Raw genomic sequence first — 14,324 nt, 5'->3', positions numbered from 1 at the left:
GTCACTTGTGTCCACTGTGTGCTCATCTCCTCTATGCTCCTTGGGCATCATCCAGCCCGACCTCTTTGGGCTGCTGGGTGCAGAGCCCTGGACACGGTGCCCTGCCATCCTCTTGGTTGGCAACAGGGCAGCCAACATCGAACAAGCTTCCAGCCTGAAGAGGCCCAGGGCTTTTTACTGTCTCCTCGGAAAGACTTCAGAGAGCCTGCAGCATGCTCAAGTCTTGCCCACCGTGTCGGGTTGCAAGAACGTGGCACCAGCACGGGTGCAGCGACTCAAATGCAACTGCACAGCGCGGCAGCTCTCATCTGTGCCGGCGCTCACCCATGCCCGAGCTCACGTCATGCAAAACCTTTGCCATGCCTGGCCCCTTGGCACCTCCCAGGAGGCAACCGAATTGCATCCACTCCCCAGAGATGCAGGGGCACCGGAGCCGACGTGAGACCCGAGCCCCACGCTACAAGCCAACAAAGCACAAGGAGACCTCAAGAGAGCGGTTCACAAGAGAGCCCTCGCCACCGGGTGTACCAGGCCGTGGCTCGAGCCTCCTTTTTTATTCCTGCAGCTCCAGATGCCCCGATATATACAGATTTTTCATTTGTACACATAATAATATACATCGTTATATTTATATATGTATATATTTATATAGATATTCACACACGGACACGCGTAGGCTCGGCGCCCTCTTTTGAAGAGACGCGCCGAAGAGTTCGGCAATGTTCGGGTGCCTCCAAAGCCTGCAGGGAGGGCACCTCTTCTGACACAGCCCAGACTGTTAAAAGGAACCCCAAAAAACAAGCGGGTTTTCTCAAGAAAAGGAAGAAAAAGTCGCACGTTTGGAAAAAAGTCTTACAAAAGGGAGGGCGGTGCGTCATGGGGGTGGGAAAGTGTTCGTTTTTGCCGGTGGGAAGTTAAGAACCGAGTCCCTCCCGAGCAGCCGGGAAGTCGCTTCGTAGGTAGCCCGGGACAAGAGGCGATGTAGGCGAAGACCCCGCGAAGGGGCTCGATGGCGGTCAGGCTCGGTCGTCCCGGCTCCTAAGCGGCGCGAGGTGGGCAGGCGAGGTGGGGATGCGGTCCCCGCTATAGCGTCAGAGGGACCTGCCATATCAGCAGCGTGCTGTCCGTCTCGCTGCAAGCCGTGCCCTTGCTGTTGGCGTTGAAACTCCGGTAGCCTCGTCCGCCCGAGATGATGGCCAGCGAGGAGATCTCCTTGCGGTGCGTGTCCCGCGCGCACTGGCGGCTCCGCACCCACACGTCCGGGTCGTCGGCCATCTCGTAGATGGAGCCGTCCTCCTCCGTGTGCTCCAGGGTGCCGGCGCCCGCCGCGGCAGGGGCCTCTCTCACCGACAGCAGCTGCCCGGGGAGGTGGGAGGTGGAGCGGAGCCGGTACTGCAAGAGGATCCCCTTCTTCCTCATCTCCCGGCCCAGGTGGCTGTCCTGGGCGGCCAGCTCCGGACACCGGCCCTCCGGCTTCTCCTCGTCGCCGCAGACGGCCTCGCCGCCCTCCTCCTCCTTGTCGCTCTTTAGGATGTCGGGAGCCAGGGTGCTCACGGCCATGGCCAGGAACTCCACGGGGCCACAGTGGCCATTGAGGGACACCATGCCCTTCCCTGGGGGCAGCGATGCAGGGGCGAGGGGAGGAGAGCGGGAGAGACGGAGAGAGAACAAAGGTTTTAGTAACAGCAAACGCTTCCAAAAACAAATCGAGTTCACGCCTCATCAATATTGCAAGGCTCCTGTACGAGCCCCCGCGGCTCCCCGCTGCTGCAGTAACTGCAGCGCGTTATTCGGAGAGGCACAGATACCCTCAGCGCGGTTAACCTTGCGGCTGCCAGAGGAGCCCAAACCTCCTGAGCTGGGGATCAGGGAGACAGCACACCGGGGTTTGCAGGCCCACAAGCTCAGCCCTGAGACCTGCACGAGTGACGGTGCCTCCAGTGGCATGACACCCTGGTCACTGATTTATTGCTGGCTTGGAGACACCAGCCCCTCCAACTATCATGCCCTGGATGTCGCGGGAGGTTTCCCGCTCAGCACTGACCCGGCGAAGGTCCTTTGAGATCCCCGCTCGGCGTGACGGGGGCTGGAGAGACAGGCTCTGTAGCTAGTGAAGTGAGGTGACCAAGCAGATGTCCAGTCCTGCAGCGTTTGTGAGGGTCAGGAATGGAGAGTCGGGGTTTGCATGACTGCACCTGGTATGGCTCGGGGTTTGCAAAGGATTGCAAGGTCCTTAAACTCATGGAAACCTCCTGGGAGGGCCAGGGCCAAGCTCTCCTGGACCCCACTGGACTTGTATGGGAGGAAGAAGCTGGTCCATACCCACTCTCCAGCAATTCCCACCTGGTGCTGCTTAATCCTAGACTATTGGGCATCTGCTAGCCTCATGGGGAGGAGAAGTACCAGGAGGGGAGAACTCACCAGTGATTTTGGGGATGCCCTCCAGCCTGGGTACAGGCAGCAGCACAATGATGCCCTGGTCGGTGCCAACCCATAACAGACCCTGGCAGATCAGCAGGCTGGTGACACGGACGTTTTTCTGGCCTGTTGGAAGAGAGATGGGAGTGAGCATCTATCCACCCTGCGGTGAGGTTTCGGTGCCAAGAGGAGCAGCAAGATGGGTACCAGGAGAGGCATCCTGGCAGTGCATAGCTACGAGCTGGAGAGGACGATGGCATTAGGGGGAAGAGCCCCAGGGGCTGAAGGACGACAAGGTGTTAGCGGCAGACTTGCGCGCGGTGAGAGAAGGAATAGGGGGCTGGTTGGAGAGGGGTGGGGGGACACGCAAGCTCTGAAAGGCGCCCGAGAGAACGTGGCCCCCGAAGAGGTGGGACAAAGCAATGGCAGGGGGTGAAATGAGAGTTGCAGGCTCTCGACCACCGCACTAGGAAGCGCCTGTGCCAGGATAAAGCAAGCACCCGGGCCCCGGCACCAGGGCCAGCAATACACTGGCAACCCGTCGAAGGCACGACCCCAACCCCATGTTTTACGCTCTGAATGCACGAGCGCCTTTGCTTTGCAAGAACAGAATACCCCGTTGTTTCTAGGGACGGACAATGAGACGGATAATTCACTGCCATGAATTAACATGTTTTTGATGTCAGTCCAGATTAGTTCTTCCCACATGATCAGCGCCGTGATGTCTCCTTGCTTTAGCGAGAGCCGCGGCAAGGTTCGGCAGGACCAGGGAGGAAGGTGGGGCGTCCCGGGCAGCTCGGGGAGGGGACACCTCGCCAGGCCCGTGCCGAGATGGGTTATGGGGGAGGGCAGGGTGGTTGATCCATGGGGCAGGTGGGACCAAAAGGGTTTGCAACAGGAGGCAGCATTAGGAAGGGTCTTGCCTTTCTGCTGCCTGTCAGAGCCAAGGCTGGCTCAAGCAGGACATGGGCTTTCATGCCACAGGCTGCAAGGTGCAAGTTGCTTGGGGCTACCAGGCTGTCTGAGAAGATGACCTCCCCATTCCTCTCCAACACAGCATGCCCTTTGAATCTCCACCTTGGCTGGATCCCACGCTGACCCCTGCATCCACCATTTGCTCCTGCCACCCCCTGCTCTGCTGCTGAGCTGGGGAAACACGTTGCCAGTTGGATCTTGGGTCTTGCAAACTTGAATTGCCTGCAGTGGCCCCAGGCAGAGCGAGATGTGGCAAAGGGAGGCAAGGTGGGCAGATATGGGAACAGCAAGAGGCTGGAGGGGGATGTTTGCGGTGCTGCAAAGCAAACCACCCACTGTCCAGTAGATGCTTCCCCAGCGATTATTGCAGCGGCCGAGGCGCCGGCTGCACCTGCCCTCTCTCCCACCGGCCAATTCCACGGCTGCGCCCCTCCCGGGATGTACTGCTGGTCCCCCCAAAGTGCACTGCTGCTGCTAAGCCATCCCTGCACTAAGCCAGGCCTGTGCTCCTCTCCCTGAGCCCCTCCACATCCCTCCTGCATAGGCGTGCAAGCTGAGGTTCACCTCGGACTCAGTGGTTCGTGGCACCTGACAGTGCTCAGCAAGAGCCACGAAGGGACTTGCAGAGAGCAGCACCGGGCTGAAGGCATCCCATGCCCTGGCTGGAGCCCCATGGCTCGGTCACTCCATCATCAACATTTCACATGTGCACTCCTGGGAGGAAAGCACGCATCAGGCGAGGATTGTGACCCTGGCTGCCCGTCTTACCCTGAGACCCAAAGTGCATGCTAAGAGTTACGCTCTCTCTCTCTCTCTTTAAGGCCTCATCTACATTTAGCAGTCACCAGCCTCACTCTGCCAAGTCCCAGGGGCTATTTTTCTTTCCCTCCTCCTGGCTGAAGTCACAGTTATCCCAGGACAGTGGTGCATTATCGAGGTGCGGCTTATTTCCCAATAGGGCAATGAGCCGCGTCGGTACACACCTGCCTGCCGCACCAGCGAGGACAGCTCGCCTTATCTTCACCAGGTAACGAATTCAAGAAGCACAGCCCAAGGGCCAGACCCTACTCCACCTTTTCAGCACTTAAGTGGACTTTGGTGCCCAAACGTGATCCCGTTCCACATTGCTCATGTCTCTAAGAAGAGTAACAGGCCTAACATTTGTCCCTTCACGCTAAGTCACATGCAGAATCACAGAAAGTTAGTGTGGGAAGGGACCTCAGGGGGTCACATCTAGTCCACCCCCCTGCTCCAAGCAGGGCTATCCCCAACTACATCATCCCAACCAAGGCTTTGTCTAGCTGGGTTTTGACAGCCCTCAAGGATGGAGACTGCACCACCTCTCTATGTAACCTGTTCTAGTGTTTTACCACCTTCCTAGGGAGAAAGTTCTTCCTAATATCTAACCTCAACTTCCCTTGCTGCAACTTGCCTTGCAGCAGCCATAAGCAGAAGGAAGACCCCACCACCTTTTGCATTAACTGCTTTGAAGGGACTTGAAAAAGGTAGAGAAAGGTCCCACCGAGCTGCTCACCCCTCCCCAGCTTCTCCCTCCTGCCCCAGGGGGGTTTGGGGTCGCCCATGAGGCCAGGGGAGCCTGTGGCCAAAGGGGCTGAGGATGAGTAGGGTCAGACTCAAAGCACCCACAGCACAAAGGGGCTGTGACCTCAAGCGAGACCTCTCAACGCTACCATTGCAAGGTCCCCAGCTCTCCCGCAGGTGGGATCCTCTCCCCTTCTCCAAGAAGGGAAGATAAAGCCTTAAAAAAAAGTATAAAAATTTCTAATGGCAAATAAATATTTTATCACAGAGACTTAACGCTGCGACGTCGGACTCGCCGAAGCAATATATCTGCAGAGATACAACTGGAAAAAGCCCGGGCTCGCTGCAAAGACTTTATTAATGACCTGTCTAGTTAAAAAGGATGAGGGAGCTTAAGTTCAGAAATGCATTAATACCAAAACGCTCACGCTCCCAGGAAGAAAAGGAAGTGATAAATTTTTTAACATGCCCTTAAAAAAAAAGCAGCTACTTACACGAGTACTGCATTTATTACTAATTACACAGTTAGTCCGATCAGTAGCTGGAGTCAGGGAGGAGGGAGGACAAAAGACTTCAAAGCCGAGGGGGCTGAATGACAAATTCTTCCCCATTGGTTTTCCTCCTCTTTAAAAGGCTTACAGACACCTTGAGTATCGCCGGAGATGGGTAGGGAGCACAGCTCTCCATCCCAATGCGCCTGGCAAGTCTGGGTCAAAACCTGTAAATTGAGGACCGAATCCAAGCTGGTCTGTTCTGCGGTCTCGGGTCCAGGCAGCGATGTAGCTGCACTGATGCGGATGCAGCAGCAAGACAAAGCCCCTGTCTGCATGGAGGATACAAAACTACAGCTGGGTACTTGAATTTTCTCTGCACGAAGCATTTGGTTGGCACGTGGACAAGCTCACAGAGGCAGAAAAGGCCGCCTTAGATGCCACTCAACTTCCATCCTCTCAGCGTCCTACAAGCTTAATCCCACAGGCTTGAATGGGACCAGAAACTGCTCCCTCTCGCTAACAGCCTCAGCAGAGATCAGGAGATGAGCATCCTACAAGCTTCTCTCCTTTTGAAGGGACGAGTTCCCCCAGGTCAGGAGTCTGGTTATCCTTTGCAATATCACAACTGGTTGCCTCAAAAACAACTAATCTAACATGTCCGACTAAGGAAGATGAGGGGGCAAACAGGGGGGAAAGAACAAATGAGCTGGGCCGAAACAGGATACTCGGGTTGATGCAGGCAGCCTCGGTAATAAAATAAAAAGGAGCAGATGGAGGAGAATGTGGAAGAGACGGTCCTTGGGCAGACGTGTCTCCGGGAAGCAGCAATAAAGGACTTTGTGATTTAAGGACTTGTCTGCATTAGGGAAAACTTTACCTGGGTGTAACTGCAGGCAATCCGTGCGTGCATCTCTTGCAGAGGCACTGGACTAGTGCAAAAACTAGTGCTATGAGTGTCCATTTGCACAAGAGCAGTGTGCCTATTCATCGGTATAACTGGAGAGACGTCGCTACTCTGGCATTAATTTTCTCAAGCAGACGAGTGCTAGGATTCCTCCCAGACCCTTTTTAAGCAGCACGTGGGGCTTGTGGGCTCATGAAAGATGTTGGGCTGACAACTTAAAAGACTGAAGTTCTGGATTTATTTTGCAGGGCAGGACCCAGAGACCTTTCCCTCCGGGAGCCCTGCCAGCATGCCTCCCCTGTGACCTGCAGGGACTGACCCTGCCTCCGGAGACAGCAACACCCACGGCCTGTGCAGTTTTTGGCTTCTCTGCCAAGGATGCCAGGAAGTGGCGAAGGTTTTCTGCGGACGCTTGTCCGCCGGGAGCTGCACTCTGAACTCGGATGATTGCTGTATCGCTGACCAGCCTTTCGGGGGGCGGCGTTGCAGATCACAAGTGCCTCGATATACATTTTAATGCAATCAAGTGAAGTAATTGGGCCAGGCTGATGCTGAAAATAACTTTTCGGAATGAGAGCATTGAACAAAGCAGACACAATGAAGCTCCGCTTCGCATAATTCAAGCCCTCCCCTGCTTCTTGCCCACACACACACCTGAAACCCCTTCCAAGGGAGGTAGTGGAGGCCTTTTTTAAGACTGAGAAAGTGAGGTACAGAAAGATTAAGGAATTTGAGCATGGTCCCTGCATCCATAAATTCCCCCCCTACCCTGTGAAGCCCTCCAATAAATCAGGCTACAAGTATCCTGTTGCAGTAGCTCACTGAATCATAGAAAATTCGGGTTGGAAGGGAGCTCAGGAGGTCACATCTAGTCCAACCCCCTGCTCCAAGCAGGACCAGCCCCAGCTACATCATCCCAGACAGGGCGTTGTCTACCCAGTCTTAAAAACCTCCAAGGATGGAGACTTCACAACCTCTCTGGGTAACCTGTTTCAGTGCTTCACCACCTGCTTAGTGAGAAAATGTTTCCTAAAATTCAACCTCAACTTTCCTTGCTGCAGCTTGAGCCCATTGCTCCTTCTGTCATCTGCCCCCCCTGGGAACAGTCCAGCTCCATCCTCTTTGCAACCCCCTGCAGGGACTTGAAGGCTGCTATTCAATCCCCCCTCAGTTTTCTCATCTGCAAACTAAATAAACCCATTTCTCTCAGCCTCTGCTCACAAGTCATGTGCCCACAAACCATTTCTGTTGCCTCCACTCCAATTTGTCCACATCCTTTCTGCAGTGGGGGGCACAGCTGGACACAGGACTCCAGATGTGGCCTCCCCAGTGCTGAATAGAGGGAAGAATTACTGCCCTCCATCTGCTGGCAACGCTCCTCCCAATACAGCCCAGGATGCCATTAGCCTTCTTGGCAACAAGGGCACACTGCTGGCTCCTGTCCAGCTTACTGTCCACTGTCCCCCCAGGTCTTTTTCTGCAGAGCTGCTGCTCAGCCAGTTGGCCCCAAACTTGTAGCAGCGCATGGGAGTTTCCCATCCTAAGTGCAGGACTCATCTGCTAAGCAGGTGAGGCAGGGTGAGAGATGGGGCATAGGGGAGTCCAAATAGGAGGAGGGATGGGAGAGCAGAAAGGACGCTGGAAGCAAGGAGGAAGGTGCAATAGTGTAGCGGTGCAACAAGTGTGGGTAAGGTTGCAATTCAACAGAATTTTTTTTGTAAAAAAATTTAATTGGTCTAATGAAAGATATCACCTCTACTGAGTCCTGATTGCTTTTTCCTCTAGACCAATACAGCTACAACCTGCATACCTGTGCTGCAGTGTGACGCATAGTCTCACCCTTAGGGAGCCTGAAGGTGAGGTCAGGCCAACCTCTGATCATCGCTTAAGAAGGGCACTTTACCTAAGGGACCACGGGCCACCCTCCCATCCCACTAGGCATTGATAGGGCTCCTAAAAGGCTGCAGACTAAGAGCTTCCTGAAGCAGCGTATTGGGATTAGGAAGTGAATTTGGTCATGAATTCTCCCCCTTCCCTCCAAGAGTAGCTGGCGGTCTGTCAAGGATCCTAGGTCAGAGGTGGGGCAATGCCAGGAAAAGTACGGCAGCACACGGCCAAGATAACCTGCAGCTATACCCATCTCAAGGGGCCCGAGCCGTTTCCTATGAGATGCTCCCAACGCCGCTATGAGAATTGAGGGAGTAGCCTTCAGGATCTGCGCACGGCGTGCGTCCCGAAGGGCTGCCCACTGCCCTCCCCAGACCCTGCCTACCTGGCAGGACGAAGGTGGTCCGCGTCGCTATGTTGATCTCCTGCAGATGCTCCAGGGTCTCGGTGTGAAAGAGGCGGATGGAGGAGCCCGAGGAGAACGCCATCCAGACGCCGCTGCCCGCCTTGATCATGTGAGTCACGCTGGCCTCCTTGTCCGGGTGGGCCTCGAACGTGTCCTGCAAGGGGGAGGAAATGCGGGGTTCAAGACAGGCTGAAACCTGGGGGGGGCTCCAGCATCCTGAACTGAAACAGTATCTCCCTTGGATGGGTCCACCACGGTGCTTGCTTCCCAACCAGGATGCAAGGGCAATATTGCGGCATGCAACAAAACGGATCTTAACAGAAAAAACAAGCCCAAAGAGGAAAAGGATGGATGGAGAAGGGCAAAGCCCTGAGGTCTCCGCACCGCACATCAGTGCAGGGTCCTTTTAGTACCCTGACCCTGCAAAGATGAGAAGAGCCATTCACACTCCAACAGCGCCCAGCGCACCTTCGACGTTCCCACCTGCCGACAGGAAGACGGAGCCTCCTCCGCTCCCCCGAGTGCAAACCATCTACCTGGACCCAGCTCGCCTTCATGCCACCCCTGCCCTGCTATCTGCTCAACCGAGACTCGGTGATGCACACAGCAGGAACCGGGATTTCCCGGAGACGCCAGACCAGCAGAGCCAAGGTAGCCACATCACGGAGACCCCAACACCTCGACTTGCAAATTGCTTCTGCCTCCCGAACCGTCGCACGTCACCCCCTGCCCCACAACACCTGTGCTGGGTACAGGCCAGGCTGCTGTGCTGGTCCGAGCTCTCTGGAAAGGGCTGATGAAGCAGCCCAGATCCAGGCTGATGCTCCTATGGACCGACTAGTAAAATATTTAAAAATGCAGGACTTCCCTGTTGAGGCTGTTTGTGCAATGCAGCAGAAAGGCTCCACAGAGAGAAGTCTTGGAGGCAGGGGGCTGAATTAAAGCTGCGTGCAGGATTTAGCACCCCTGCTCATGCCTTATGGGCTCCAAGGCACTGCTACCTGCAGCCCGGCAGCTCTCATATTGTGCAGGGATGCTGCTGCAGACTGAGCACTATAAAATGAGCCTCTCTACCTCTGCCACCATTGCACACACCTGCCAGCCATGCAGGGAAGCCAGGGGTGCAGCTACCCAGCCTGGCCTGCCGCGCATGTAGGGACCCCTACATGGGGCCAGACCCTCCTATGTGGTGGGGATGGGAGCTAAAGGGCAAACTGGGTCTCGGTTGTGCCCATGTTATAACTGGGCTGAGCAGACTGAACCCTGGGCCTGGCTGCAAACTCCCCAGGAGCGAAGGAGCTGGGTCAGCAGGGAGTCCCGGGTCCTGGTTGCAGCTCGAGAGCCCTGGTGAAGCAAAGCGCTCCATCTCTCACCCCCAATGCATGCTGCACGAGAAGACCCGGTCCTCCCACGCCGAGCCGCCAGCCCCCGGCCGAGACCGGCAGCCCCAGGTACGGCAGGCTATGGATTTTCCTGTCGATCCTGAGATCGATTTCTCTCCTCAAGCACGATGGGGTAATTGTCTGTAAAGGCAGGCGGAGGGAGCCGGCTATCGAGCGGAGAGCTCTGGGCTCCCGGTGGGAAAGACGGCTCCTCGGAGACCTGCCGGCAACTCTGCTGCTGCGACGGTCCTGGGCGAGGAACTCGGAGGAGGGCTGGGGAAGAGGCCGAGACCCCTCTGGAAGCGCCCCCTTCTCTCACTCGCGGGCCATCCCCTCCAGCTCCCCAAAGCCTTCGTCTCCTCCATACGCCAAGAAAGTCTGCGGATGGAGAACGGACATGAGAACAGGACGGGAGGGCACGGCGAGGGGTCCCAACCAACCATTCGTGGCTGTTATGACGATTCATCAATTCACAGACTGTCCGGGGCTGCAAGGGTCGAGCCCCCACCCAGAGGGGAACCACCACCGCGGTCGCTCTCGTCCCCAACGGGGGTCTTTCCACCGCCCTGGTGATGCACCCGGGTGCCCGGCAGCGACCGAGGCAGCTTCGCTCTCCTGATCTCCCAGCAGAGAATAGGACCTCCTTGCCAACCTCCTCTAGGAAAACCCCAAGCCAAGACCCACTCAGGAATCACAGCCAGAAAAGAGGCCTGGAAAGCTTTGATCCAGCACTAAAAAAAAAAAAAAAAAAAAAAGCAAAAAAAAGCCCAACTTGAGTGGCAGCAAAAGCCATAACCTGTCAGAATTCAATTAAAAAATAGGCGCAGCGAAGGAAATGGGTTCTTGTTTCTCAGGAAGCGTAACAAGTCTAACAGGAGCCCCCCTGGGCTTTCCTAAAAGGCATCAGCAAATCTGCTGAACCTTGCCGTGCTTTAAAATATAACAGCTCTGGCCTAGCTGCAGGCGCTCACACTTCAGATTAGCTACGAACATAACTCGCCGGCCATCACGGCTTTAATTATTCGGCTCCCATTGCTTGAACCCCCCGCCTTCATTTGCACGAAGGAACAACCAGGGTCAAGAGGCACCCCCGGGTGCTCCCGGAGGCAAGGACAGAGGGAGCGCGGGCTGGCAAGCTGCATGCAGGAGAAGACGAGGCCGCTCGCATCCATTTCCAGGATGATAAACATGCCAGCGAACTAGAAATAACAAGGCAGAGCGGCATCGTGGGCATGCACTAAAGCAGCACGCGGCATCCTGTGGAATTAGGAACCACGGCAAAAGCAGAGACAAGGAGCGGGTAATGGAAACAAACACAGTGAGACCATTTAATAGGTTCCAGTGGGACCCGGAGCGAGAGGAGGCAAAAATTCAATAGCGCTCGGCCCATCCTCCCGGTGGCCTCAATCCGCGCAGAGGATGAGCTGGCGAGGCAGCTCGCAGGTTGCCCCTGTTTTCTTGCTAGCACCGAGCTGCGCTCTTAATGCGCTCACCGCAGCCGTGGCTCTACGGCAGGTGATTACGGGTCATAGGCTGGTGTCTATTTTTTAAGCGCTCTGCCTTTGTGTTTCTATATAGGGCACTGGGGCTTCAGCCCCAAAACACAGAGGCAACAAAACAGAATATCAAAGAGATGGCATTTTGCATCACCAAAGTCTTTCAGTAGTGATCCCTGCACTATGCTTTCAGCTAGTCTGTGCCCGGGTTCTTGCAAGGGGCACGGAGGGCGGGAAGCGTGCGTTGCCTCCTGGGTTTGTCGACTACAACGTGAAGCCAATGAACCCCAGCCCCATGCCGCAGTGTAAATGCTGCAACGGAGAACCCACTGCTCTTTAAATCAAGGTATTTTCTAAATACGAAGAGTGCAGGAGGTTTGCAGAGAAGACTTTGGCACGACTGCGCTGCAGAGATCATAGCTCCTCAACATCTTGCCATTTGGGCACCATGCACTTAAACCCGACAGCAGCAGCCAGCACCCCCGGGGCCAGGGCAGAGTCAAGACTCCTGCGTTCATGAACGTGTCCAGCTCCATTTTAAAATGAATTGGGTTGTTTGCTTCCTAATTCTCCTGTTGCTCCTCTGATGGGTTAAGACCCTTCTTCCCTCGACTCCCAGAAACACCATCCCATCGTTCCCGCACGGTAGCCAGATGCAATCCCTTCTACCTGCTCATCTCACTCCGCTTACTTTCTCTGCATGTGCTCAGCCCCTCACTCCGCCGCCTTTCCCACTAACCTGGCACCAGCCTGGCCCTGGAAGGGCCGGGAGCGATTTTCCCTATGGTCATAGGGACTCTTCCAAGGCCTGCCAAATGCTTTGCATTTTGCAAGATATCTTTCAACAACCACCAAAAAAAAAATAATCTTCACTTCGATTTACAGCTCAGGAAGTCACCGAGGGAGAGCTTTGCTCTGCAGGGCCCTCCGAGTCAGGACTCCTGGGCTCCCATCTTCAGCAGTCAGTTTGGCATTTCAAGACACAGTCTCTTTAGCACCGAAGTTACTTGTCAAAATAGAAATTTTACCCTGGTAGAATAAAGCCACACTTGTTCCAAACCTTTCCACAGTGAGTTTTAACACAGAGCTCCCCCGTCCATAACAAACTTTTGGCGTTCAAGCTCACCTAAGAAACTCCCATGTTAACATGTGGACCTTGCCGCCACAGGATATTATTGCAGAGCGCATTAACCTAATCTAGTTCAAAGAGGATTTAGCCAAATTGCTGCAGGATGGGTCCATCTTAAACACAGCAGGCAGAGACGTGATCTCCTTGTGGGCTCTGGGAGAGCAGGGCAATGGGAGGATCGCTCTACCCTGTTCCTGATGCTCTGCCTCAAAACCCTCTTCTGCACGCTGCTGATGGAGGCAGGATACTGGGATAGCTGGACCATCCACCCTCCGGCAGTCCTTGCATTTGTCACCAAGCAGCTTTTGAGTAACAAGTGGCCCAAGAAAGCCAGAACGGCTCCGAACTCAACCTCGTCATCACCACCTTGTATTTTAAGGGGTAAAAAATGGGGAAAGAAAAGGCAAGGATTTTTCTGTTAAAAGCACCTTCCTCTCCCCATCCCCCAGATAAAAAGAAATGCTTGGTCATACATCCATCCCAACGCAGCCAGCTTTGAGCCTGGTCCCCCGCGGACGCCTGCATTGAAAGCAGCCGACACATGGTGCAGACTTGTATCGGAGCAATTAGCAGCTCCCGACAGGCACACGGACTCGAACGGGAGGAGCGAGGCTGGAGCGGGTCAGGACTGCGGGGAACGGCAGAGCCAAGCCTGGAAGAGAGGGGGGCAGCAATCGGAGCGGAGGGGCGCTGGCACAGCTGCAGATACCCAGCTGGGAACAGAGAGCAGCGCCCCTCTTTGCTCATCTATCATAGCTCAGCGGCGTACGATGCTGTTGCTTAAGCCCTGCCTGTTTTCCTTCCCAGACACTTCCAAGCCTCCCAACTCACTCACTCTCTCCAAATCAAGAGGAATGGGTTACCAGGCTGCAGATATTCCCTCCTTCCCTCTCCCTCTCCAAATGTCAAGTTCAACCATTTCTGTATCACCATCTCCAGGCCTCGGGGTGTTCTTCTAACCAGGAGGCGGCAGACTTTTAGGGCTGACCTTTTGTTGCATTACGGCTCTCGCCCAAAGGGATGTGAAGGAGGCCGGTTTAGGAAAAAAAAAAAAGAAGAAGCAACACGAAGCCGGCAGTGACGTATCGATCTTTGGGAGTCCGCAAGAGAGGGGAAAAGCTGTGCTGAGATGTTAATCAAGGACAGGCGGAAGGCGCATGCATGAGCAAGGCTGAAAGGTTGCACAGCTCGCGTGGTCGGTGCCCTCGCTGCAACAAATCCGGAGCAGCCCGTGGCTCTGGGAACGATGTGCAGCGCTAAAATGCAGCCAGCTCTGGGGAGCAGCACACGCGAAGGGCTCTGCACCCTTTAATCCTATCAAAGTCAGCTGGGGGTGGGGGTGGTCCCCTGAATGAGGGCGTCTCAGAAGCATAAAGGGCTAAAAAAGATCCCAGAAACTGCTGTAAGCAGCACGAGGGAGGGCATCTATGACAAGCAGATGCAACAGGAGCAAATCTACTGTCCCCACCTCTTCACAGCCCAGGACATCCCTAACCCGGGGGCGGAGTACTAGTTTCCTCGGAGCTGGGGCACAGAGCCACCCCTGAGCGGACACTGATCCCCCTCACTCAGATCCTCAGGCTTACGAGGAATTTCATTCATTTTTGCCCAATTTCTACTTCCCATTTAAATGCAAGAATCATTTTCTGCCTTCTAATCGCATTACAGGCCCCCACCTCTCCCCTGCAGTC

General features: G+C 55.2%; 1 protein-coding gene across 8 annotated transcripts in view; it reads right to left on the bottom strand.

Moving 5' to 3' along the window:
* Positions 1-492: 492 nt before the first annotated feature.
* Positions 493-14,324, bottom strand: part of ARHGEF10L (Rho guanine nucleotide exchange factor 10 like) — a 144,444-nt gene continuing 130,612 nt past the window's right edge. For all 8 annotated transcript variants that reach the window (XM_059716889.1, XM_014601928.3, XM_059716887.1 and 5 more), the window contains 3 exons: positions 8,606-8,780; positions 2,422-2,544; positions 493-1,613 (listed from right to left, as the gene is read on the bottom strand). In XM_059716889.1, coding sequence (XP_059572872.1) covers positions 1,084-1,613; positions 2,422-2,544; positions 8,606-8,780 — 828 coding nt within the window. In that variant the 3' untranslated portion in view covers positions 493-1,083. The remainder of the gene's footprint in view (positions 1,614-2,421; positions 2,545-8,605; positions 8,781-14,324) is intronic.

The sequence above is a fragment of the Alligator mississippiensis genome, chromosome 13 (genome assembly GCF_030867095.1).
Source record: "Alligator mississippiensis isolate rAllMis1 chromosome 13, rAllMis1, whole genome shotgun sequence".
In the NCBI taxonomy this organism is placed as follows: domain Eukaryota; kingdom Metazoa; phylum Chordata; order Crocodylia; family Alligatoridae; genus Alligator; species Alligator mississippiensis.
This window is presented reverse-complemented; position numbering and strand designations above follow the sequence as displayed.